The sequence below is a fragment of the Vanacampus margaritifer genome, chromosome 6 (assembly GCF_051991255.1).
Source record: "Vanacampus margaritifer isolate UIUO_Vmar chromosome 6, RoL_Vmar_1.0, whole genome shotgun sequence".
Classification (NCBI taxonomy): domain Eukaryota; kingdom Metazoa; phylum Chordata; class Actinopteri; order Syngnathiformes; family Syngnathidae; genus Vanacampus; species Vanacampus margaritifer.
The window spans coordinates 17097372-17123958 of record NC_135437.1 but is presented as its reverse complement, the minus strand read 5'-3'; the positions used below and the strand labels follow the sequence as shown (position 1 = coordinate 17123958).

At 39.8% G+C, this 26587-nt stretch overlaps 3 protein-coding genes across 6 annotated transcripts in view; all 3 read right to left on the bottom strand.

Moving 5' to 3' along the window:
* The window catches only part of ptprq (protein tyrosine phosphatase receptor type Q), a 39708-nt gene extending 36815 nt beyond the window's left edge, over window positions 1-2893 (bottom strand). The window contains 4 exon segments of the mRNA XM_077568616.1: window positions 30-190; window positions 272-316; window positions 319-534; window positions 2594-2893. Coding sequence (XP_077424742.1) covers window positions 30-190; window positions 272-316; window positions 319-534; window positions 2594-2756 — 585 coding nt within the window. The 5' untranslated portion in view covers window positions 2757-2893.
* Window positions 2894-2996: 103 nt separating this feature from the next.
* Window positions 2997-7910, bottom strand: LOC144053175 (uncharacterized). The gene is made up of 8 exons (XM_077567307.1): window positions 6215-7910; window positions 5991-6135; window positions 4906-5184; window positions 4458-4675; window positions 3700-3937; window positions 3194-3294; window positions 3097-3113; window positions 2997-3042 (listed from the first exon to the last, which is right to left on the bottom strand). The coding sequence occupies exons 1-8, from the start codon at window positions 6464-6466 to the stop codon at window positions 2997-2999; spliced, it is 1296 nt and encodes a 431-aa protein (XP_077423433.1). The 5' UTR covers window positions 6467-7910.
* Window positions 7911-7980: 70 nt separating this feature from the next.
* The window catches only part of otogl (otogelin-like), a 45275-nt gene continuing 26668 nt past the window's right edge, over window positions 7981-26587 (bottom strand). For all 4 annotated transcript variants that reach the window (XM_077568125.1, XM_077568126.1, XM_077568127.1 and 1 more), the window contains 23 exons: window positions 26496-26575; window positions 25235-25824; window positions 23398-23575; window positions 23171-23313; window positions 22181-22204; window positions 22001-22093; window positions 21341-21530; window positions 21048-21265; window positions 20758-20899; window positions 19469-19654; window positions 19016-19228; window positions 17695-17799; window positions 17510-17617; window positions 15563-15664; window positions 15321-15425; window positions 15211-15251; window positions 15054-15120; window positions 14783-14961; window positions 13526-13630; window positions 13315-13434; window positions 12088-12133; window positions 9195-9274; window positions 7981-9108 (listed from right to left, as the gene is read on the bottom strand). In XM_077568125.1, coding sequence (XP_077424251.1) covers window positions 8908-9108; window positions 9195-9274; window positions 12088-12133; window positions 13315-13434; window positions 13526-13630; window positions 14783-14961; window positions 15054-15120; window positions 15211-15251; window positions 15321-15425; window positions 15563-15664; window positions 17510-17617; window positions 17695-17799; window positions 19016-19228; window positions 19469-19654; window positions 20758-20899; window positions 21048-21265; window positions 21341-21530; window positions 22001-22093; window positions 22181-22204; window positions 23171-23313; window positions 23398-23575; window positions 25235-25824; window positions 26496-26575 — 3316 coding nt within the window. In that variant the 3' untranslated portion in view covers window positions 7981-8907. The remainder of the gene's footprint in view (window positions 9109-9194; window positions 9275-12087; window positions 12134-13314; window positions 13435-13525; window positions 13631-14782; window positions 14962-15053; window positions 15121-15210; window positions 15252-15320; window positions 15426-15562; window positions 15665-17509; window positions 17618-17694; window positions 17800-19015; window positions 19229-19468; window positions 19655-20757; window positions 20900-21047; window positions 21266-21340; window positions 21531-22000; window positions 22094-22180; window positions 22205-23170; window positions 23314-23397; window positions 23576-25234; window positions 25825-26495; window positions 26576-26587) is intronic.

Below are 26587 nucleotides of genomic sequence, written 5' to 3'. Positions count from 1 at the left end.
TGTGAACGTGAGTGTACTTCGAAATGTACCTGAACATATCCATCGCTCGCTAGGTACACTGTGACGTTCCCGTGATTTGGTTGCAGGTCGACTCGGTAATGATCCACACAGCCTGCAACCTCTTGCCATCGGACTGAGAAAGCACGTGCCGACACACGAACAACACGCACTCCCCTCACACGAGTGGGCACTTAAGAGAAAGAAATAGGAAACATCAATGAACATTTGAGAATCGGGGGTTCTTGACTGGAATTGCATGTACTCTGCGTACCCGTGGTGACGGTCATGAAGGCAGAGCGCCCCGAAGTGGCTCCCTCACTCTATGGGCACTTACATTGTAAGTGCAGCCCCCCGCCAGCCCTGTAACCACAGCAACGCTCTCATCCTTCGATACGCTGAGTACGCCAATGGCGACGGAGGCGTTGGCCACGGTGACTCTATGGAAGTCAAAGTCCCCAGAGGCCACGTCCCAGGTCACGGACATGGACGTGGAGTTAACGTGTATCACACGGAGGCCGCACACTCCTGCAGGGCCTGAAAAAATATGGTACGTTTGGTCCAGTCCAGTTACAGTAAAATGCAGATTTAATTTTCCTACTGTATGTTTAACCACAGGGTTTATGTTCAAACTTTGGATAATTTTACAGCGGTTAATAATAATAATATGAAATATAATTTGGACGACCTGCTTTGTGAATGCCTCAGGCAACAGGAGCTTAGTAAGGAGAAGGAGCCAGATGGACATTGTCCATGGTCATTGAAAGGCAAGCCCCTGCATGGCACGTACAACTGACAATTTGAAAAAATGGCGGATATTTTTGTGTATGCGCCTTACAAGTGCTGAATCCATGGACCACTTGACTACATTCAGAGCCCCTCACGTTATGAACGAATGAATGCTTATGCTGTAGTAGTGTAGTTTAACACAGGTAACAAGTCCCGGACCATGTGGCAGGTACCCTGGACAATTCCATCCAGGATATTGGTGTGAGCACAGGAGGCCGAAAACAATTAGGAACACACACGTGCACACTCACACTAGAAAATAAAGTCACATTCAAGAGCAGCATGCTGAAAGGCGCTTGGTCATTCTCCCTGGCCGAGGCTCTACGGGGATCATACATCTTTAAACGGCTGGAAACGCAATCTGTCATGTGCTGACAGCAGTTGCTTAGTAACTAAAAGGTGAACCCGGAATGTGACGCAAATGTGAGGAAAGACTATTTTTTGTGTCAGATAAATGACATCATCAAGTGGTGCTTGATGGATGTGCCACTTTGTAGGAGTCCGCCCATCCTGGTTGGGGTCTCCATGTGACTAACTGAGTTTGTCACTTTCACCATCTGTGACAATTTCCCCAGCGGGGACTGGAGATTAAATAACATAGTGACAGCGTCAATTAGCACTTTGAATTTAAATGTTTCTTATTGATTCAGAAAAAATAGGCTGGTATCGGCACCGAAAGATAACTGGTATCGGTACTCGCACATCCTTAATTGTAAGTGATTAGAAGCCATTAAAACTTACTGCACATAAAAGGTGAGTGAAAAATGTACAAAACGCTCTTAAAAATTAAATGCAAATGTGATGAATTTTAAAGTCAAGTACAACTGAACTGTACTTAGTAATGATAGAACAATGTTTTTTTTCAAGGTCAATAGGATACTAATTATTAGTTGTCAAGGAGACCGATAACCAATATTTCAAGCTGATCTTCATTTGCGATAAAAGAGAAAATATTAGCGTGAAAAAAAGAGTTTCCTTTTCATTTGAAACATATCGCCAATGTCCTGTGAAAAACACTTATGTCCATTTTTGTCTTTTTAAAAAAAAATTTTTTAAACATTTTTACGTTTTCTGCATTCAAATCTATCTAATTTTCACAGGACAGCGACAAATAAAGAATTGACAGTTTGAAAAAAATACATAACAACAAATTACAGGGAGCTTGCTTGGTCATAAGCATGTATTAAGCTAAATTAAAAACTAAGCAAATAAATAGTTCCCTAAAGTTTTCTACTGTAAATAATGTTTTCCAAAATTTCAACATCATTTCTTAATTTTATTATTATTATTTTATTTTTAAATATAAAAAGTGTAGGGAGTTCCCAGTGTCAGCATCCTTTTTTTTATAAAGTGGAAATTTAAATATATCCATAAATGAAAAGTTCATTGTATCTCACTGAGCGACAAAAGCATGCGAATGTAGCTGATTTGGGGTTTCCGTCAGAGTTTGTAAAAGGTTTCCAAACAACTTCGCAGACAGTGAAAAATTGTCCGAAATGTCTTTGCGACAAGTAAAAACTGTCTACAAACATCTTACAAATCCCGATGAAAACCTAAAGCTACATCCACAATTTACCGTTCAGTGAGATACCAGCTTTATCGGCCTTCAGATTCATAAAAAGGACGATCCCAGTATTTGTAAAAATGCCAAATATTGGCACCAATAATCGGCCCGGCCGATAATCGGTCTACCCTAGTTTTTAGGGAGTGATTCTTTTGTATACCAGTAGAATTCCACTAGTGGTATACTGTAGTGAATCACTGTAGTACTACATTATCAAGACAAATGAAAAGAAACCCAACAGACCTGCATCTGCAATCACAGGCGGCTGCTCACAGCTCTCCATCCCATGTTGCGTGACCGTGCGTACATCAACGCTGTACTTCCTGTGAGCCTCCAGGCCTCCGATCAGAGCATCGAAGAAGTCACTGCTAGCCGAAGACCTGGAGATGTTGGCCATGCCAACCATCTGCACCTCGCTCGAAAACAAGTTCTTATAATGGATGACAAATCGCCATCCGGCCTTGGACTGGAAGTCTGACAGCGTCCAGTGAAGACCAAGTTGTGTCTCTGTTCTGAGCCCAATGGTGATGTTTTGTGGAGGAGACGGTTCTAGAAGAAGGAGAAGAACCATGTGTGAAGCCAAATGGATTTTTGCATAGACTTGATATACCAGTTTGCATGACAGTTTATTAGCCTGGACCTTGACTTACTCGTGTAGGCTTCTCTTGTCTGTCCCAAAGTCCAAGTAGCACCTGCATAGTGAGATGCCTGAAGCGTGAAGGAGTACACGCTCCCCGGAGACAAACCTGTGACTGTTACCCCTCTGGACGCCAGGGAGACGGGGACCCTGACAGGTTTCGTTAAATGGAGGCTCTCCGGCCACTTAGTTTGATCTCCTGCGACCTCACATTGATAGTGGAGGAAGATGTCAAAGATCGTGCTGTCAGTTGGTGAGTTCAGGGACGGTAGATCGCTCCAGCGGAGCTCCACCTGACGCTCGGTCACTTGAACAAGGTCAAATGTGAATGTGGGCGGCACTGAAGGGACTGTGGAGGAGCCAAAATGTTACTAAGTTGCTTTTTTTACAGTTTAAAGTTCGAAGGTGAGTTGATCATAATGCTGGGACATGCTTTTGCATTCATGTTTTTCAAGTCAATTTACGATTGAGGAAGAAAAATTAAGCAGATTAAGTTAATCATTTTCAGACATTCAATAGAGGCTGACATTTTATGCAGCACCGCCCCCAGCTGCAGATTTAAGTCAAAGTGCTCATCCATTTTTTCAATAATGACACAGGCTGGATCAAACGTTATTTTTAGTATATACGGTGGGTCATAAATTGCTTGGTTAACATAGGAATTGTAATTAAATAAAGAAATTATAATTGTTTTTTGGGGGGGGGGGGGCACCAAACTCTGGTTTTAGAGTTCCTTCATAACACGAAGACCCCCCCTGTGCCCCTTCAAGACAGATCATATATTTACTTTGATACTGGCAGATGAAAGGTAATGGGGTGTGACACAAAACTGTAGTTGGGAAGTATCCCGGTCCCGTGACGTTCCTTTGAAGGGCAAAACAGTCAGTCTGATCGATTGCCAGTGATGACATCATCATATTGGAACGGCCCGACCACAGTTGTCCCTCGTCCTGTGGGAGAAAAGTGATACTAGGGCAGCGAAAGAAAAATAAAGTGGCAGGATTTGGAAGAAAATGTTTGGGTTTGTTGATAAATCACTCCAAACAACATTGAGTGACTTAAGCAGAAAAATCCACTTGTTTTTATCCATCTCAGGAAGCGGCCATTTTGTCTTGTACTTCCTCTTCCTGTCGACTGAAAATGGCATCAGTGCCTAACAGTGCGGGTTACGACCAACTGGTTCTGGGTTTGGTCATGTGACGTTTGCAAGCTCAACCCTTGGGGACAATGATGTCATAGGTGACAGCAAGTGGCAGTACAAGGCATAATGGCCGCCCTCGAGATGGATAAAACCAGGTGGATTTTTCTGCTGGGGTACATAAAACATATTATTTTAAGAACATGTTTGACTTCACTTCCTCTATAAAATAATGTTGGGGGCTGTTTCTGGCGCATTGACCTTGAGCAGTAGATTATCACCCCAGAGACAAGCCAATGGAATTTAAAATCTCCAATGATGTTTAGCCTTACCAGCTTGCCACTGAGTCTCATCCACATTAGTAACCAAGCGTTATGTCCCTGCAGATGAGACGACACGAAAAGCAAATCTTCCTTCGTCTTCAGCTCAGCCAGATGACTCCCAGCGGCCCATTTTTGGCAAACATGCTCAGCATCCTTCCGGGCCGACGCTGTCCTGCTTACGGTGTAGCAGCTTCTCCCATTGGCCAGCCAGTCTGTGTGGCAGTGAGCTAAAAACATGAACATTAGTTAGCTATCAGTAAGTTATGTAAATGGTGAATACAAACCAAAATATAGGCAGGGGTTGACTGCATACTGACATTTTGATGCCATTTATTCACAAATTTACTAACTCATTGTGAAATCATTGTATTGAATAAATAACATTTTCTGGACCAATAAAGGAAGATTTGACTATTTTCCATTGGTTGGCAACCACTTTTTTTAGCCAGCACTGTACCTGTTTCCAGATGGATGCTCAGTCTCTGTCTCAACGTGATATTGAGGTGTTTTAGAAAAGAAGTAACCACAAGGTTGGACTTGAAAAGTGTTTCAGTTTGGAGACCCTTCGCTGTGAATGATGACTCTGATGAATCCACATTAAAGACGTGCGTCAGAGATCCCGTGCGCGCGTTGTATAGACTCCATGTTGACAAACTTTGTTCCCGGGGAAGTTTCCAAGTGAGGGTGGCAGCGCTGGTGCTGGTGGACACGTGGAAGGAGGGCAGGGAGGCAGGAACTGGAACCCAAACATTTAAGGAAGGCTACATTTGGAATGTGCAACTCTAACATAATTTAAATATATTTGAAAGCCAATCAAAATGATTGATGATGTAAGAAAATGTTCTGAAGTATGATTTATGATTAATTGACAAAAGAGGCAGGGTTAAAGTAACACATAGTTGCAAATGGCCAATTATAAAAAATATAAAAGGGTTAGGGGAAGAAAAAAAAAAGAAATGTTACAACTACCTAATTTTGAACAAGAAGAAGCAAGAACAAGCAAGACAAGCAAAATCTGAAAAATGGAAAAGAAGAAAATAAATACCTTTATACATAATGGGATTAAGAAATTAATTTAAATATACACAGATTAAAAATAAAGTACAAATTAAAATAATAAAAGAGAGAAGCAGCAATAAACTTCCTTACTATGAAATACAACAAAATAAGGAAATGGAAGACTGAATATATTATTTTAAAGACAAAATACACCTAACAGTAATTTACATATCATTAAAAAAAAAGGGGACATTTTAATTATTATTTTTTAAGAAGAAAAAAATCACCCTATGACTAGGACTAAATGAATAAGGAGAGGACTAAATACTGTACATGAATTTGAATAGCACATACACAAGATAAATTGTATTTTTAAAATTAAAGGGAAAAATGTATGCGTTGATAAAATACAATTTATACATTTATACATTAAATGAAAATACTATTTTTGTACATTCAATTTATGTTTTGATGTCCATTTCACACTGTGTACAACAGTATTCAGAGAAACTGAACTGAAAACTTCAAATCCTGTTAACTCACCATAATGAAAACCTTTTTCCTCATATATGACGCCATTCCTAAAGGCTCTCAATGTGATGCTGTAGCCTTCAGGGTCCTCTGCCAGCCGCAAGGAGAATTTGCAGTCAGGACGACACGCAAAGCCGCCAAAAGACTCCACATACACCTGCAAAGATTGCACTTTATTGCAGCTCTTTATAAAATAAATAAATAAATAAATAGATAAAAAACTGCAAACTTCCTACCCGGCGGTTTCTTGCGGTTTCGCAGGTCACTGTAAAGCCATCCAGACTTTTCATCGAAGGGAGGTAGGGGAACAAGAGGTCAAGCTCCACGGGCTTTGAAGGCTGCTCACAGGTAAGCGAGACCACCTGAAGAAGAGCAAAGTCACTCCACTGCTGCAAGTAAAGAGGAAAGTGAATAAAAACAACAAGCTTACCTGGAAGAAACTGGCAAACAACCAAAGATGCTCTATTGCACCCATTGAAAGAGCACATCTCAGATCAAACTTGCAGTCCTCGGCGACAATCCTATGTGAGTGTGTGTGCGTGTGTGTGTTTGCCAGCAGGCTCAAAGAGAAACCCCAAAACAGCAGTGTGTAAACATCGGCAATGGGCAATGGAAAGTCTCAAGCGTATACTATTTGTGTCACTGGAACATAGACCAGAGCCAAGAAGCTACAATCCAAGAAAGTTGCATGATGACATGTATGTGTGCGTGTGAGGGAGTTCAGCCCACTTTGTTCTGGCTTCTATGTTGGCATAAGAGCACTTCGCCTTGACAACTCAGGGCTACTCCACAATCGGGCCCCTGAGGGCAGGAGAGGAGGGAAAATGTGGCCGAAGCAATGTAAATAAAAATTTCCACATACATACACATACAAAATAAAAAATAAATAAATAGAATAAAAAAAGAGAGCAATGATGATGACATGTCAAATCGGTAAAATTACCGAATGAACAATACTGAGCTCTCCTGAAAAAAAAAGAAAAAAAAAAGTAAATAAAATTTCCCCCCAACATTTTAATTGATTTTTAATTGTCAGACATCACACAAATGACGATATCCTGCTATTAACCGTATCTGTCATAGGAGCAAAATTAAGATGTGAAACTGCCAGAAAACACAAAAAGAAAGAGAAGTAGTAGTCGAAGAAGAAACAGAAAATGCTAAGGCTAACTATTAGCTTATCTGGTGTATTTATATATTCAAAAATCCAGCTCCACTGTCACTATGTGCCACTTGTATGTGAGCGTATCTCTTTGAAGAGCCTTTATTTTTGCATACAAAACACCATGTTACTCTGTGTTGGAATAGTAACTATAATCTGAAATGTGATCTGTGGTGGTTTTGACAGGGACGCCGGGTGTGGCGTGCCCACTTGGCCAAGAGGAATGATGAGAATGTGAAAGAGAGAAAAGTCGCAGCACGGCACAGAAGCGAGCTTGATGAGAAGTTGGGTTATGGAAAAGTGATTCCCACAAAGGCAATAACCTCGTGGACATAAACACTACACATGCTGAATCAGGTTGTTTGCTCAAAAAGACTGCAGGTCATCAAAAGATGTAACAAACTTGGCTTCTATGCTGGATTTATACTACATGGTTTAAGTGATACAATTAAAATGTTTTGCCTTCAAGTGGCACAATAACAAATAGCAAAAACAATAACAAAAGCATAGAAAGCTTAATATAGTCTAAGTATCGTCGCTGGCCTATGTCCTTAAAAAAAAAAAGTTTTTGGGATGTCTGCATTCAGTTTCATTTCATCCCATAAACGTAAAAATGAAAGAAAAAAAAAGAGCCAACAATGGACTTAAGTGTTTTTTACATGACAGCAACGATATAATACATTCAAGATTAAGTAAATAAATAATAATATTAATAATAATAATTATTATTAATAATAATAATGTTTGTATTATTTATTCATTATTGCTTAGTTACGTGTTATTAAATGTAATTTGAGTAGGCGTGTTTCATTCAAAAAGTATAAACACAGCCGTGCTGGATATATCCCTTGAGATGTATTGTACTTGGAAATAGACGGATAAAGGATTAGCCCAAATCCTAATTGGGCACTTGGACCAACAGTGTAAATGCACCCTGAAATAACCGCTGCGGCAAAGTACGGTAATAATTCAGACAAAAATACATTTATAACTTTTATTCTTCTATTCAAAGTAAGAAATTAGAACGATTATTGAGTTTTAGCTACTACTTCTAAAGGGGAAAAAAGAGCATCATGTAAAATGTCCGAATATACACAATAACTTTTTTTCCCCCTTTAAAAAAACTACACATTTGGGCTTAAAATGACATAGATAGAACACATAAATTAAATGGATTAGCAATTTCAAATCCTGTCTATTTTTGTAATTTTTATGTTTTAGAGGAAAGACATTATGCGTGTTTTTGTGTGGGTGTTTTTTTAACAATATAAAACAGTTCCAAGGTGCCTTAGCTTTGGCAAAATCCCCCAAGGATCAATAACTACACTTTTCATGCCTTTGTGTCTTCCTGAAATCAGCCCATTTTTGGGGGGCAAACATCCATCCTACCACCAAAACCACATTAAGGAAGAACTTGCTTCTAAGGACGAAACCTCAAACCCGACCCCAAGCTCTGTGGGGTGCCCATCTGCCTCATTTGAGTGACATCAATAACGTGCAAAATTCTGAACAGCTTGCTCATAGGCACGTTGTCGTAATTAGACACCGAGTTTTACTCGTTTGTTTAATATCACATTTGATTGGAGAGCAGGCACATCAGAGTCCTAACTATTTGTATACAAACAATTAAAAACTCAATTTTGCATAATACGTCCCCTTTGAATCATTGTATTACCTTCATCTCTAAGTGCTGTACAAAATCTAATACGATACCTTCCATGTATTATGTCATTCGAGCCCTGTTATTTCCCTGCCGGAAGCCTTAACTCAATTCCACTGGCAGGTGCAGTCCAGGGGCTCTTGAAAGCGGTATTCCACGCTGGTGGCGTTGCGTGTGCAGTAGAGCGCCACCGAGCGGGACTGCAGTCCGTTCTCGCGGCAGCACTTACAGAACCTGGCGTGACTGTTGATGTTGAAGTTGAAGATGGTGGCCGACGGACATTTGCCGTCACAGGAGAAGACTGTCACCTGCAACGAGGTCACGGTAGAGTAGAAAGATTCATGTACGACATGGCGATGGGCTGAATAATTTTTGTGATTGTGCGTTTTCTTACTGGTGTGTTGCTCCTGCAATCATCTTTACGTATGGTGGTCCGGATGGCCACTCGCTTGCATGTCTTACCGTCCTCTTTGCCTGTACTCATGTTCACAGAAACAACACAAAAGTAGGACAAGTCACTCACATTTTTTTGGGGTAAACCTGAACCTTTTAATGTAATCCATTACAAGAGCTATATATTAACGGCACGATTTGCCATGTTAGATGGCGTATGCAAAAAGATCAGTAGGATACTTCTTTCTGATTAGGGGTTATTTGAAAGCCCTGGAATTTCCCCCAAATGGTTACTTCAAAACAAAATGGCCGACTTCCCATTGAATTTCAGCCATGAGTTCCTTAAAGTTTTTCGTGCACCATATTATGATAAACATGTCCAGCAAAATTCATATTGATAGGTGAAAACAGTGTTGGGGCTGAATTTATTTTTTTGTTTCAGCGAGCAAAACTGAGTATTTTCATTATTTATATTTTCATATTCACTTGGCCCGGCTTCAAGATACTTGATCAAAGTTTATTCAAAAGATGCCATCCATTTCAACTATTTAAAACATATGTCTTCTCTGTATGAATAAAAACAAAAACAAAACATAACTCTCTTTTTAAGGCTAACTTGACAAATGAATAAATAATGACATAATGTTGTAAGCCTCAACTTTTTTTTTTTTTAAAGGGGTAAGCTAGGATCGATTACGAAGTAAGGTACGTAAATGCTGACCTATTTTTTCTTTTAAATCATTTTTTAATATATATATATATATATATATATATATATATATATATATATATATATATATGGAAATAACAACACGTGAACATAAAACCCACCTTTATTCCCTACAACTCTTGCAATCGACTAGCAGACACGGTGCACCTCACATTTGTCACGCAATTAAATGGGACATTTTCATGAATGTGTTTATTTATATATATATATATATTTTTTTTTTTTAAAGGAAAAACAGGACGCAAAAAAAGTGGACATGTCTGGGCAAATGAGGATGTTTGGTCATCTTAGTTTAGGAAAGGAGGAGATATGTCTAGGACCTCTTAAGTCCACATTTTCACCAGGATAGATGAATTGTTAAGTCTTTGGCACAAGTTGAGTCTATTATTCAATAAATTCGATGAAAAGTCAAACACACATAGAAAAATAAAATACTTGCAAGGACCAATAGTACGCCAGCGCACATACAAGACAACGGTTGTTGTACATTTTATATCCTTACATTTTAATTTATTATGTGTTCATAATACTGCACTGTAAACCTAATTACCAGCTTGGTCTTGGAACAAATGAAGCAAATAAATGAAGCCAGGTACCACTGCACATACTTTGATTCCTTTTTATGTAATATTCTGATTTCTTGAGGTGGCGAATTTGGGGTTTTCCTTTGTTGTAATCTGTAAATCATGAATTTTATTTCAACCTGCCTTTAGGGTATTTCAGAATCTGAACAATCTTTATTGATTATTGTATTATGGTTAAACAAACAAGGAATTTCTGTCCGATAGTTTGATCAGCTTGAGTACTACAGCAGGCAAGCCATGACATGAACCCCAAAAATAAATAAATAATGTAAAAAAAAAAAATAATATATATATATATATATATATATATATATATATATAAAGAAAAATACAGTCATTGAAGCAATTAAGTGCCCAGTACAGAGATAATACTGATATAATAACAAATGTGAAGAAAAAAATAGCAGAGAATCATTTCGCAATATAAGTTGTGAAGTAGGGTGGTAATACTGATCAAGTACAGTTTTGCAAATAATCCACACTGACACAACCAAGATGTTGAATACGGAGAATGTATAACATTTTATAACAACTTCACTACTAAAATAAATGAAGCTTTCCACGATATTCTAATGAACAGATTTTCCCACTTATATGACTCTATGAGCCAAAACATTATTGTGTGTAAACACTGTAAAAGCTCTGCTCCTGTATTGGATGTTGTTACAATAAATGTGCACAATTACCACCACATACCTCGACCGGTCGGTGTAAGTTATCATTGAGGCAAATGATGATGAAGAACACATAAATATATACACACATGCACACACACTCTATTAGAGACCCGGTGAGGACTATTGAGCTGGATGCTTTGTTGCCCAGCAGCAGGTATTTCATTGGTGGGGTGCTCAGACTGCTCTTGGTAACAGTGGGGATTGAGTGTCAGATAATTGCAAGTCAATCAACTGGATCAGGCCTCATCATCTTATATCAAGCAGCACATACCTGTGTCACAGTTAGTACTACCAGTGGGGGTTACGGGATTAACGGTAAGGGGTAAAACACCCACTCCAGCACCTGGTAGCATCGTCAGGACAGCAAAGAAAGAAAGCGCCAGGAGAAGACAAAAATCAGTAAAAGAAAAAAAAAACAACATCAAGAAGTCAACATGGCAAAGAAACGGCACAGAAAGGATGCAGGCCAGAGCGGCTCACATGCACGTGGATTTTGCTCCCTCTTCCACACCTCATCGACATAAAGACAGAAAATCACATAATGCCTTAAGATCACCAGAATCTCTGCGCCAGCTCGCATCCTCACCGCGGAGCAACTGTAAGGTCAAAGCGGTGAAGAAACGATGAAGAAACAATCCACTTCTGATCACCTGAAGCGAACCATTACACTATTGATGCAGAGATGATGATAACTTTCGCTTTTTAACGGCTGCCGATCAACAGACAAAAGCCGCAGGTTGTGGGGAAATGAAAAACAGGCCAAGCATCAGGATTGGTCGCCAATTGCTACAACAGGCCGCACACCCCACCCAAAAAAATAAAAAATTCAGCCAATAAAGCCCATCTGCTGTCAGGCAACAAGGCGCTCACCCTTCTCAAGCATGAATAAACGCGGGGACTCACATGTCCTGCAGCAGCCGTCCACGTAGGTCTGAACCACACCGCCATTCTGCAAGTACAGAATATTTGTCACTTATTTTTAATCTTCTGATTATGTATCTTGATGTTGACAAAGGTATGCCAGCTCACAAGACCAAAACAACAAAATGGATCATAAACAGATGGGAGGATGTCTGGTAGGATAAAGTGGTTATAGAAAGTCTACACACCCCTGTGGAACGTTGCTTGTGTTGTAGGATGTGACAACAAAAATGTCAGGAAAAGCCTACTAGAACAGCCGAACTTGATTTGAGGCAATTCAAATGGCTGTTGTGGGCTGATTCTCATTTCCTATGAGTTCGAATGTGATTAGTTAATTCTGAACACAGCCACATCTCCATTTATGAGGGTGTGCCCACTTGTGCAATCACTATCTCATTTCATAATTTTCCATTACTTACTCCCTTTTTTTTTTCAATTGAGAAATGCGGGTTGCAGGTCACAATTAATGGTGAAAAAAGTTTTGAAATGATGTATCTATGCATCATCAAAACCTTGCATTGAAACAGGGGTGTGTAGATTTATTATTGACCATTTGCACCGACTTCACGTGATCACGTGACTGCCCTATGACGGACGGCGGAAGGAAATGATTGTTGAATGGAAGTGGACGTGACCCGGAGCGACTTAGCAACTGTTATTTTACAAATTAAAAGTTATTATTGGCCATCGAGCCATGGAATCCACAACTTCAACCGAAGTTCGCCTGTCAGTCGAAGTTGCACATTTAGACTCATAGAGCGCGATATTTACTCAAATTGGAGATTGCTAGTTTGAAAACAGCCCCTTACCTTCTGATGCCTGCTGTTTTGACCAAGTTAATCAAATCGCCGACTTTGCCATGTTATAAGATAATCGATTAGATAAAAGACGTTACGCTGTATGAGATTCAATGGTTACAATACAGGCAAGTGGCTCTTTTGCCGTCCAGCGTCCCGGACGGTGCGTTCCCATAAGGGCTGTGACGTCACGTGCAAAAGGTCAATTGCCACTGTATAACGTGTTAGTCTTTGATAACGTGTTTATAGTTCATCTTTATGAGACAAATTATGCTTCCAACTTTGTGGGACTGTCTCTCGGGTCCAATGGATAAAAAAAAAATAAAAAATACAACTTGCTGGAAGCAGGGTGTCCCAATACTTTTGTCCATCTCGTATACAGAGTCAAAACCGTCTGTCTTTGGTCGCCAACCTGAATGCACTCGGTGTCATTGAATGGTGGGCAAACCACGCCGGAGGCCAGCACCACGGCTCCCATCGCCGTTTCCATGCAGTCGTATCGGGTGCAGTTCTCCACCCAGGAGCTTCCTACCTGCATACACACACACACACGCACAACACACACCATTGCACTCATCCTCAACTTCAAAAATGGCATTTTGTTCAGTTATGTTTGCTCTCACGGAAAAAAGCTCTGTTGTTCCATTGTCGTCGGTGAAGATGCAGGAGATGTTTTTACATGAGCCGCAGCATACCTGGGGGTCAGTGGAAGATGCGTATACCTGGTTCTGTTGAGACAGAGGAGGAAAGTCATTACTGGTAACTTAGCAAAGGGAAACCCATTCCGATAAGTCAGCAAAGGCTCGATTATTGGATGTCTCTCAAAGATTATCCTGACTGATTATCCTAAAACAGAATTCACCAATTCCAGTCTTTGAGGTACGGAGTCCTGCAGGTTTTAGATGTTTCCGCATACCAACATACCTGATACTAAAGATCAGGATCGGCATGCTGATGAGCTTGTTACATGAATCAGGCGTGCTAGTGGGCGGAAGCATCTAAAACCTGCAGGACTATGGACTTCGAGGACCGGAATTTCTCCCTGATCTGTTCAAAAACGATCTGAGCCGACAATCGTAAATGTTAAACCTGTTCAATATTTATGATTGTAAATTATTTTCCCGTAGTCAGGGTGCCCTGTGGCACAATGTTGCCTCTCACAGATCAGTCTTAGTACTACAATAGACACCATTGTTGATGGAGAGCCTTATGTTGAGAACACCACCCAGTATAAGAGCAATAAGCACACATTTGCCGATTAGTTCCTTATCACGTCGTGTCTCTAATTTTAAATTTTGGTGTGTTCTAAAGCTATTATAATGAACAAAAACTAATTGAAAAAAAAAAAATACTTTTCATAAAATAAAAATGAGAGTCCTTTTGAAAATAAATAAATAAATAACTGTAAAGGAATTTTACGTTTCTAAAATTATCTATAATTATAGTTAGAATGTCATTGTCTCTGTCAATTAATTTTGTACTTCAGCTTTATTTTAAATGTATTTATACTGTATTACTGTTTGGCCGTATAGAAGATGGAAGGTCGAACAGTTGTTTACTTATTACATATTGTGACCTCTATTCTTTTTATGTTATCTAGCTTATCTCTTTAACTCAACAAATACTCCCTAAATACAAAAAAAACCTCATAGAAAATTAATGCTAAAACTAAAAATGTATTTTTATTTGGTAATTTAAAAAAAATAATAAAAACAAACCAATCCCCCCCCCCCAAAAAAAAAAAACTCAAACTAACTGAATCTAAAAAACAAAAGTCAAACGAAATAAAAAACTAACTATAATGAAAAATCAACAACAACCATTGTTTGTACCCCACTTAAAGACTTAATTATGACGTTTTAAACACGTTGCATACATACGGGTTCACATTGTTGGGAGCAGTTGACCGATGTGATTTCCATGGCGTAGAAGCCTGTGTTTGGATCTCTGTGATGCAGGCAATGAACAGTGTAGCACAACTCTGCCTCAAAGTACTGAACCAGGGACTGGCCCGGTCCCAGCACTGTCACCCCTTGGAAAAGACACACCTCGGCTTTCTCTAAAGTCAAGCACACACATGCATGAAATCAATGATTACAGCAAAAAACACTTTTCGCAAATTGTGTGTCTTTCTGTTTGCATTCCACATACGGCACGCGTGTCGAGGACAGCCACAGTCGCTGCTGATGATGTCTGGGACCTCGAATGGAACCTCCCCCTGAGAGAAGATAAAAGCCCCGACTAAAGCGATTCTGCTGTCTCAATGTGAACAAAACCCTGCTTTAGAGTTTTAATGCCGCTTACTTACAAGCTGGCACACTTTGAGAGCACTGTCCTCACATTGACATTCTGTGAGGGACAGAAGCAAACGTAGCATGTGAAAGGAAGAACACGCTTGAAATTTAAGTGTTTATGTACCACAGTGCTGCTGCGGACAGCAAAAGCCAGGCGGAGTGCTTTCAACCAAAGTAAGACCCGGTGCACAGCTCACAGATGATTTGGGACATTTGTTGACATCACACACTGTAACACAGGAAAATAATATAGTTAGTGCAGAAAACGCACCTAAAGGAATAAAATAACAACAGCCTTCAAAATGGTAAACACAAAAAAGCTGTAACAATGGCTTTTAGTTGATGCCATATGGCGCCACCGCTCACCACAAAGATATTGTGGACAGCAGGTGTGGGTGGTGTTCAGATCCACAGCCAGGATTTCTCCATGCGAGCAAGTTGGAACAGGCTCCGTGCACGTGTCGCACACTGCACAGACAAAACACACCATTATAGCCCTAGTAAACAGTCACACTGCTCCTTAAATGGGACACTTTATGAAAAAAATGCCTTCTTATATGAATTGTTGGGTGTCTGGAGTGCCGATCTAACCATCATGTGTGAAATCAAACACACACGTACATTCTTTGAGAGCTGCCTGTTTCTTAAACTCTATCTGTGAGCAAGAATGGTGACATAGCAGGGTGGTTACTTTACACAGTAAAGCAGGAGTGTCCAGAATTTTTCCTTCAAAGGCCTCATACAGAAAAATTGGATACGAGGACCAATTTGACATAGTCTGACTTTTTATACACGCGTTTTATACTCGAGTTAGTTTTTTTGTTGTTGTCGTTATCTGCTCCTGCCCTGAGCAGCTCTCCACCGAAGCAAAGCAAGACATCGCTGTCCTGTGAAAAACACTTACGTCCATTAAAAAAACGTTTTTTACGTTTTTTAGATGTCTGCATTTAGTTTCATCCCATAAATGTAAAAATGTACCCCAAAAAATGGACTTAAGTGCTTTTCAAAGAACGGCGACGAAGAGTAATCGGTAATAAGATGACAATTTTTAATGCTGTGTTTGCTTGAGTATCCTAACTCATTTGCTCCCCAAAACGTATGAAAAGGTTCTATTTTAAATATTGCCATGGCCCCAAAAACGTATTTATATATCTTTTTTAATGCTAGAGCATACAGAAGAACTTTGATGCAGCCTCTGACCTGAAGAGGTCGCTTAAAGCAATGGTAGTTATTACAAAAAAACAGCCAGCAGGTGGCAGCAGAGTATAAGAGATCAGCCAGGGCCATGTTGCAACAAGCTCTTTTCCCCACTGTTTTCAACAGGTTTGAGAATAATAAGAAAACTTAGCTATATTCTAAAGCTAATTGCTGCAAAACGGAAATAGATACTTTTTTCCTGATGAAAGAAGAAATTCTCATCTTTCTTTTGGTAGGTTCCATGATTTTATAGCAGTAGAACACAATATTCTGTGGGCCTTGCAAAATCAGTCAAAATCCAGTAAAACAGCCGGGAGAGAAGGAGGTTGCTTCAGTGAAAATGACTGGGAGTGAATTTGATATGTTCATTAATTTGATATGCTCACAAATCAGACTTTGACACAGAGAGCATAAAATGGAAGAAAACACTTTTGCTCCTGAAATTGAAATAGGTTTATTCATGAGGCATTATAAAGAGATGGAGAAATGTTGGTACTATTTTCGGTGTAAATAGTTCTCTAGATATCTATATCAGTGGCAATTGCTCTAAGACGGCAAGAAAAGCTCAGCGTCCCCTAAATGGCCGTACCCCTGAAAAAATTTATAGTTAGGAAATATGCACCGCTGTGTGTACAATTTATGCGCTATAATACCTTCATCTTTTGTTCAGAATCAGCTACTTGTGACAAATAACTGACACAACGTGTGTCTAATTCATCCCTGCTGTGACACAGCACTTTTTATTTTTTTTAATTTATACAGCCGATCTAGCCATCTACTGTGCAAAACTGCATGCTCAATGGATAACTGCTGGGCTTTATTTTTTATATATGCGGGGGTCAGCTAAAAAATGGATGAAAAAATGTCCCCCGGGCTGTCGTTTGGACACCACTTCAGTAAACCATGACAGGCTCAGCTCAGTGATGTAAAGATACAGAGCCACTTTTAAACAACTCTATACCGGATGATACATTATGATGCTGAAACACTCACGTCACCTACCGGAAAATCAGTTGTTAACACAGTGTGTGGTGAAAGCACATCACAAACATGAAATTGTGGGGAATAAAAAAAAAACTCTGTTTCCTTTAAAGTTTTAATAAATCGCAGGCCTACCGCAGAGGTAAGAATAGCAGCACAGTTTCCCCTCTCGTATTTCCACCAAAAACTGGTCTTCCCTACAGCTGGGGGAAGGGGCGGGCGGGCACGCCGCAGGGTCACAATCTGCAGAAGGTTGGTGACAACACAGCATTAAAGGCAAAGTATGTCAAACACAGATTTTGGACAACACAGATTCTCACCGCATCTGTACTCCGGGCAGCAGGAGAGGGCGCTGTAACCGATCACCAGTCGGTCGCCGTCATCACAAGTCGGGGCTTCGCTGTCACATATGGTCATGTTGCAATCTGGAAGGAAGGGTGGTGAGGGGTTTGTCGGAATAGGGATGGAATGTTTACCGGTAAAATGTGATAGGCTTCAGCTCACCTGTTAATATCATTTCAAATTTGAATATTCTTTATACAGTATTTAGTGTCATGTATTGTTAGCGTTGGCTTAAAGGGTAAGCCGAACATCCCCCAAATTCTTGACAATAATATGTTCTTTGCAGCCCCAATAGTCTAAATATGGTATTTTGAATTGCGTTAGTGGAATTTCAGTTAAGCAGCAAAATCCAGCAAATTTGATCAATAGGCAGCCATTTTGCCACTTGCTGTCGAGTGAAAATGACATCACAGTTGCTCAGGAAACAACCAATCACAGCTCAGCTTCAGAAAACAGTTGAATTGTGATTGGTCTTTGCCTGAGCCCTGAGCAATTGTGATGTCATCCTCCGTTGACAACAAGAAGCAAAATGAGATGGATAAAAACTAGTCAGGTGACATATAACATATTATTGTCCAGAAATGTTTAACGTTGACTTTCCCTTAAAAAAAAAAAAAAAAGCAACTAGCGTCAAATCGTGCAACTTTTTTTTTTTTAGTGTTACTAGAGATAGGAAATATTTATCCCTCTATGTCCAAACTAGAAGAAAAAAAAAAAAGAGGATCCGCTGAGAAAACCATAAAAAGATCTATGTCCACTGTGGAGAACAAGGCTTTATCTTTTCAGTACAGGTATCCCTGACTTCAGCCCTGGAGGAATAGACAAGAGTTTGGGGGCATGAGCCTCGAGCAGAAACGAATAATAACTGGATAAGGTGCTTGAGTTGACAAAAAGCCGTTTAGAAGCTTGAATGGCAACTTGAATTCAGGAGTAAGAAGCGTGTGAATATTGCCAGCTCGTCATCCATTTTTTATAGGTCTTTTCCTGAGTGTTTGCCCCTCTCTGGTAGGCTGGAAACGCTTGACCCATGTTATGCTGTGCCTGATACACAGGTGATGTTTTTGTTTACATACATTTTTGTCAACGCCCGAACCCAACTACTTCTGTATTGTCACGTGTATGTATATGAATACAGTAGGAAGTTAACGGTTATTTTATTCAGTACACTACAAAATTTGAAAGAAAAATTCATGCACAAATCCCGTATTGAAAATGTAGCTAACATGGGCCAAAAAAACGAGGCAAAGATAAACAGGCTAAAACATTTTGACAGTGTTTCATCTTGACACGTGAACTCACCGCAGATCTTCTTAGGACAGCAAGCGCCTTCCTCCAGCACCTCCAGCACGTACTCTCCCTGCCTCTCGCACATCGGCGTTGGGACAAAATCGCAATCAGGCTCCACGGCTAGCACGGAGCCATTCTCCATGCACTTGTACAGGCAGCAGCCTTGAGCCGAGCCATTCCAAACCTCGCCAGGAGCCCGGGGCCTGCCTTCGTTGTCCGTGCATGCTATGGAAGCCAGATGCTAATTCACAGACGAGCATGGTGGTCTAAACTAGGGTTTTTCCTGCATATACAATTTGGAGGTGGCTGCCTCCGGTTCAAAAAGCTCTGATCACCATGATCAGCATTGCACTAGTTTGGTGTTATTCTCAATTGCATGACAGCTTTTTTTTCTGGGATGTTTTATATTAGTCAAGTATTTTTCAAGTGTATGTGAAGGTGCCTATTTTTTTCAGTGCGACTCACCGCAGCGATCCTCGGTCACGCAGTGCGGGGAATCGGCGCGATGCAAGAGAGTCCCGCCGCGGCAAACACACTCCTCCCGGACGAAGGGGCAGGCGGTCTCTTCGTAGTAGTCCCTGTTCAGACAGGTGAGGCTGGCGCAGGTGTTCACGCAAGGACGGTACTCCTTGCCGGGGGGGCATCGCAGAGCTGTTGGGAGAGTAATGAGCTTTGAGGGTTTGAGTTTACCGTGTGTACCGTGACCGAGCTTGTAACTCAATTTACTCATCAAAAATCGAATAAATACTACGGCTGGGTTTAAAAAATGTAATCTATCGAATTGATTTTCCTTTTCAAGCCCGATATTGATTCATAAAACCACAAATCGATTATTTTAATATCTCTTTTTCCCATAAATTATTAAGAAAATAGAGTGTTGAAGAGGGATTTTTTAAAATCTTAGTTTTCTTAAAATTACTGTTCACATGATTTTATTGCACTTTTAGACAATTCAGAGTCTTTTTAATTTATATTTACAATTATTGAATTAGAATTATGAAAATGTTTTCATCTCCTCCTTGCTGATGTCAATGCTTGTGTAACACTTACGTGATAATAGCACGTGTTACAATTTACTTGGAATTAAAGGTGCCTTATGCCGTTTAAAAAGGTCATATTAAAGCTTTTGTACATCATGCACGCTCCACCAATGCCCAGGTGAGTACGAAGAGCCCTGACTGTTTTACTCCGACTGCACCTATCAGCTTTTATCTTCTCTTTATAGTAGAGTGTGCGGATCCTCACACGGAGTTTTTCTTACTTCATTTGAAGTCACGCGCACCATGAACGAGTCTGACACAGATGCTGCAGTTACGCTTTGGGCCAGAGGTGGCAGTCACGAGTAAAAAAGTGACAAACTGATCCTTTAGATATTTGTGGAGTTTTTATTATGTCCATGATATTTAATCAATATCGGATTGAAGTGAAGTGAATCAAATTGAATCGGAAAAAATTAAAATCAAATCAAACTGAACTCTTGTGAATCTAAATTGAATTAAGTAAATTGGAATCGATACCCAGCCCTAATAAATACATTGTGTGTTTGACTATGGCTCGCTTTTCCCACATTTGAGGGGTCCTTTGAGAGTTCTTTCATTGCTCAATTTTTTTCAGTCAATTTGACCAACGCAGCACAGTCATACCTCAAATTTTGGCTAGTTTAAAAAAAGAAAGAAAAACGATGTCTCTTAACTCCAAAAACTCTTAAGTTAGGGCACTTTTAAGTCACGGTATCACTGTATCTATGTTCTCACGGCAGAAATTGTGTCGTCTCCAGCTGATGCACACTTGGTGTGTGTAGCAGACAGCCACGTACGCCGCCAGGAAGTCACACTGATGGTCCTTGTAATGCAGGTCGCCCGCCCACATGATGTCACAGAACTGGTCCGGAGGCACCTGCAAAACATTCGAACCATTGTCGTATTTCTCCGTTCACTGTGGTAGACAGTACTATGATACATCAACACTGATTCCCAACCACTGTGCTGTTATATAGTGGGGGGAGGATTGTCAGGAGGTAAACCCATGCTTCCAAAAGACACACCTTGCTATGGCACGGTGTGAAGACTCTCTGATGGAGCATGTAGAGGCAGATGGAGCAATCCCCAACGGTGCAGTTGTCTCCGACCCTGCGAGTGTGCTCGCTTTCGTCGGGCATGGGGACCCGCCAAGCCTGCAGGAAGAGCATCATGTCTCCCACCTCTCTCACCACCGTGCCATTGGGCAACCTCAGGTCATTCTCCGGGTTGCCGTCGCAGCAACCTGCCGTGACGGGTAGACACGGGGTCAACTCCAAATGTCAGCTCGTGTTTGTTTGATCCCCCCATCAGGTCTTACCGCACAGGCCTCGAGTGGGCACAGATGCTTCGTTTGGCGTGATGTACTGCAGCAACATGATCCCTGTGCTGTGATACCATTGTATGCTGACATGGCCAGGCGTTTTGATAAGATACATAGTGCCGGTGTCTTCCACATGAAGAGAGTGGAGGGAAAATGGCAGCCTGGTGCGCCTGTAGTTTACTGTTACCTAAACACATGCATACAGGTGCATCTTAATAAAAACAAAGTGTTTTTATTATTTCCGTAGTTGAACTGAAAAAGTGAAACTCATATCAAAATTCTACATTAAAATCATTTTGACTGTTTCTTTTGTCAGGGGTTTTAATTGGATTAAGGGAGATCTCTTACTCTCGTAAAAAAAATCCATGGCACACCAATAAAAAAATGTCACAAAATGTATAGCAAAAATAAATATGTAACTTTCTCATATCTTCAAGTGTAAGCTATAATCATCAAAATTATAAAAATAAAATCATCAAATCTTTTTTTTTTTGAATCATACTGCTAATCTCTAATCGATTTACTGTAATAATATGAGTTAAACTTTTAAAATTGAAATTAATTTCAATACAATATTCTAATTAATTGAAATGCACCTGTAAATAAGAATATTCAAATAGAATAAACTGAATTTTAACATCAGCTAAAAAGGGTCACCTTCCGATCCAGTCGATTGATAACAATGCGGTCGGAATGGGTTGTGATATTCAATTTCTTTAAACACAGACCAGATGTTCCACTTGTTGGACTCTGTGGAGAAAGAAAAATAAAGCACATTATAAACACAAACAAACAAAGCAATTGTAATGGAACAAACTGTGTGTGTGTGCCACTCACAGGTCTCCTGATTGAGTTTACGCTCTGGGAAGAATAACAAAAACAACATAATAATAATAATAATACATGATATCATTTGAAATATGAATGTGGTTTGTGAGTAACTACATGTCCTATGCAAACCAAATTAACCCTATAAAGCCTGAACCATGACATATGAGAGAAAATTCTGATTCTTTGTATATAAAGTATTTATTGGTCCTTTTGAACAAACAAACTTTTTTTTTAAAAATCAATTTCCATATATGACTTTTGATTTGTGTCATATTTGATACATCCAATCACAATGCTTTAAATTTGACATTTATAACGGTCAAAGATATAATAATAAACAGACATAACAAACATATTAGTATTTCCAAAAACCAAAAAGACCACTTCCAACTATTAATAAGTACAGGTGTCTCTCCTTTCTCAAATGGGGCGATCTTGCAATTTAAAAAAGCCATCAGCTGGGCGATACTGCCCTCTAATGGATTATCCGTGCAATACATGTGTCAGATCATATACGTCAGGGTTTTAAGGGGGGGAAATATTATACTCATGAAATAGAGGGCTCAAAATGTCTTGTATTTAATTTAATATGATACGTTTGGCTTTATAGGGTTAAACAGGTTACATGTTGGAAAAAAAAACTTTCAAAATTCCAACAACATAATTAGACGAATATAGATTTTTAAAACCAATTTTACAAGACTGCATATGTTTACTAATAATATTTTTTAAAAACAATTATTTAATTAAATGAATACAAAAATAAATGGTTTGTTTGACTACTACTTTTATATAATTTTATTATTTACAAAAGTAATAATTTACTAAGGTACAGAGATAAAAATGAAAAAAATAAGTAAATAAATTATTCAATTTAATAAAATAACAGCAGAATTATGGCAATAAATGTTACAGGACTCAAGATAAAATGAATGCTCTGTGGGCCAGATAACAGAATAGAGTGGGCCTCTTTTTATAATCAGTGTCATGTATTACCTGGCTGGTTGGACATTTCTCTACGGTGCCAATAATAGTCTCTCCCGGCATCTTAACCAGGATATAGGAGCCGTTATCATACAAGGCCACGTTATTGCCATCAAACGTGATCACGCGTAGGTCAGACATCACAGTGCAACGACCTGGCAAAACAACTCCTCTTGATCACCCGTCTTGTTTAATCGGCATATCAGCGTATACCAATGGGCGACAAGGCGGCGGCTTACAAGGGCACTGCCACTGTGGGCAGCAGGGGTCCATGTTGATGAGGACAGACAGGCCCAACAGGCTGCAGCGAGGTCGAGTGGTGTTGAAGCGGCAATGCAAGGATGCGTTGTAAAGCAGCAGCTGTCCGTTGAAACATATCAGCTCTGCACACTCGTCGATACGGTAGACATATGGAGGCTGAAGGGATATGGAGCATACACGTATGCGCAAATAGAATGGGCAATATAGTTAGAACAAATATAGGTCAGGGGTCAGCAACCATTACTGTAAAAAGAGCCATTTTAGGCCAAATTATTACAGAAAATCTGTCTGGAATCACAAAACATTTGAAGAGTGGGATGAAGGAAGCAGTGTGTTTGTGTACTGAGGGCCCAAGAGCTAATTTGAGCTGCACCACAACACAAAAATAGGAGAGCAGCATCGAATACGTAGACATTCATTTTCTTCTACCTTTCCTCATTTTATGGGGGGTTGTAATTTTTCAGACTTCGTTTATCATATATTTTAGACTTTTCTGCCTCAAATGACTGACATTTTTGGCAATGCTATGAATAATTATGGTAATTTTCTACTTCTTCCATTTTTGGGCTATTTTACAACATTTTTTCTGTCTTTTTGCTATAAATTTTCTGACATTTTTGACAATATTGTGTACATTTTATAATAATTTTTGTGATTTCTTTTTTTTTTGGACATTTTATCAGTGATTTTTATATATTTTCCTTTCTGCCTTAAAAAAAAGTTTTCTGACTTTTTGGCAATTTTGTGAACATTTTATGGTCATTTTTGGAATTTGAATGTTTTCTTTTCTGCTTTTTTAAGAATCAATTTTAGGACTTTTTGGGCAATTCCAAAGACATTTTATAGCATTTTTTTGCCCTTCTTTTGCTTTTGGACATTTTATGATTACTTTTTTAAACATTTTCTTTACTGACTTTTTTAGTCAATTCTGTGACATTTTGACTTTTTCTGCTTTTCCTCTTCGGGCATTTTTAGGCAATTTTAAAAACTTTTACATCTACCTTTCGTCTATTTTGTTCTGACAACTTAAAAATGTGGACCCTGTCATTTTTTGAACATTTAATGATTAATTGTTTTTTAATCTAAATCATTAATTAATTTAAAGAACTGAATTTCTGTAAAAAATAAATAAATAAAGAAATATATATATATATATATATATATATATATATATATATATATATATATTTCTCGAGATCTACAGGGAGCCACAGTTGAGGGAATAAAGAGCCACATGTGGCTTCAGAGACGCAAGTTGCAGACTTTTGGTATAGATTGGTTTTGATAAGAAAAAAGGCAACTAGAAACCACCGGGGGTCCTCAGTTTTATAGAGTGTTTTTCATTCAAATATGTGTTGTAAATTAGACTGCATTAGTATAGATCAGTGACAGTGACCACGCGGGAGTGAGCCAGGAAGCATTACACGAAAGGATGCATCATGCAATAACAACTAAATGACACAGGACAAAACAGGATAAGACAGGACAGGGAATAGTGAGCCAGGTTTTACTAGTCTACCCTGTGAGGAAGGGACGCCATGTGCAGCAAATAGGACAGGACTGGGTAGTTCCACCCTGTGAAGAAGGTATGCGACAATGAGCAAATAGGACAAGAAGGGGTAGGACAGGACAGGAGAGGACATTTGTATATGCAATATGAAGAAGGGACCCAATAAGCAGCAAATAGGACAGGACAGGACAGGACAATCACTATTCAGATTTATCACCTTGATTCTCAGGAAGATTGTGATTATTTTGTCAAAAACATTGCAGTGTGCATGGCACGGCCATGCTTGTAGATACCGAAAGACTTACAGTACAGGGTGTTGTGGGCATGAAGAACGGCGGCGTGGTCGAAGCCTCTTTTGTCGGAAAGGTGTCTTGACTTGTCACTATTTCCGCAGTCACCGGCTCAATGCTCGTGCCACTTGGCACAGAGGTTGTCGTGACAACTGTTGAAGCGTCCGCAGAAGTGATCGCGGCCGTCCGTGCGGGTTGAGTTTGAGGAGGAGTAGCCGTGGTTACGGGGGAGATGACGGAAGGTGGCGTCGACGGCATGGGGAGGGGTGGAACTGGGGTTGATGGTGTGGGAACACTAGTGGTGAGAGGAACTGAAGAGGAACTGAGAGGAACTGGAGTTGGAGTGAGGCGCGAGGTGAGAGGAGTTGAGGGTGTTGTGGGCGTCGGAGTTGGGGGAGTTGTAGTGGTGGCGATCCCTGGAGGAGATGGACTGAAAGTAGCGGCAACAGTGGATGGGCTCATGGTAGTGGAAGATGTAGTGAGTACTCTATCGGTGCTCGCAGTGGTTGTAGTAGTCATAGGCCTTGTTGTCGGTGGCGATGTTGTAGTTATGTCGGGTCGCGTCACAAATGCAAAGGGTGTGGGAGTCGGGGGAAGAGTCACGCCTAAAAAGACATTTCATATCACAAGTTTTGAAGAGTTTTGCCCTATTCAAAAACAAGTGCTGCAGTGTGGAAAGTGGAAGTTTTTAAGTCAAATACTCCTGATGTTGAAAAATTCAAATTTGTACACACTCACACGAACGCACACGCACATACAAAATAAAAAATAATTTTAAAAAATTACAAAATTTTAAAAAAGAGAGCAATGATGATGACATGTCAAATCGGTAAAATTACCGAATGAACAATACTGAGCTCTCCCCAAAAAAACAAAACAACATTATTTGCATCATTTTTCCAGTTAAGAATAATAAAAGCAACACAATCTTGTTAAGAAAGGTTATGTATGTCTAATTGACATTTTTTCCTATGGTAAGAATTGTTCAAAAAGCGGCAACACAATATTGTCGTCGTTGTCGGGTCTGCCTCACACGTGAGAGTTTCTGGGTTCGAATCTTGGCTCGGGCCCCTTTTCTTCCTCTCACCTTCCAAAGACATGCTTGCTAAGATTGTAAATTAAAAATTGCCCACAGGTGTGAAAGTGAGCGTGCATGATTGTTTCTCTATATTTATCTTGCAATTGACTGGCGACCAATCCAGGCCGTACGCACGTGCTCATCACCCCAAAACGGATTGTGTTCAACCTTCGAGGTCCCACTGACAACATTACTCACAATCCTCTATGTAGACACATCTGCTAGTGACCTCATCTAGGACCATGTTCTTGGGACATCGTGGGAAGCAGCCCTCCACGCTGTGGTATAAA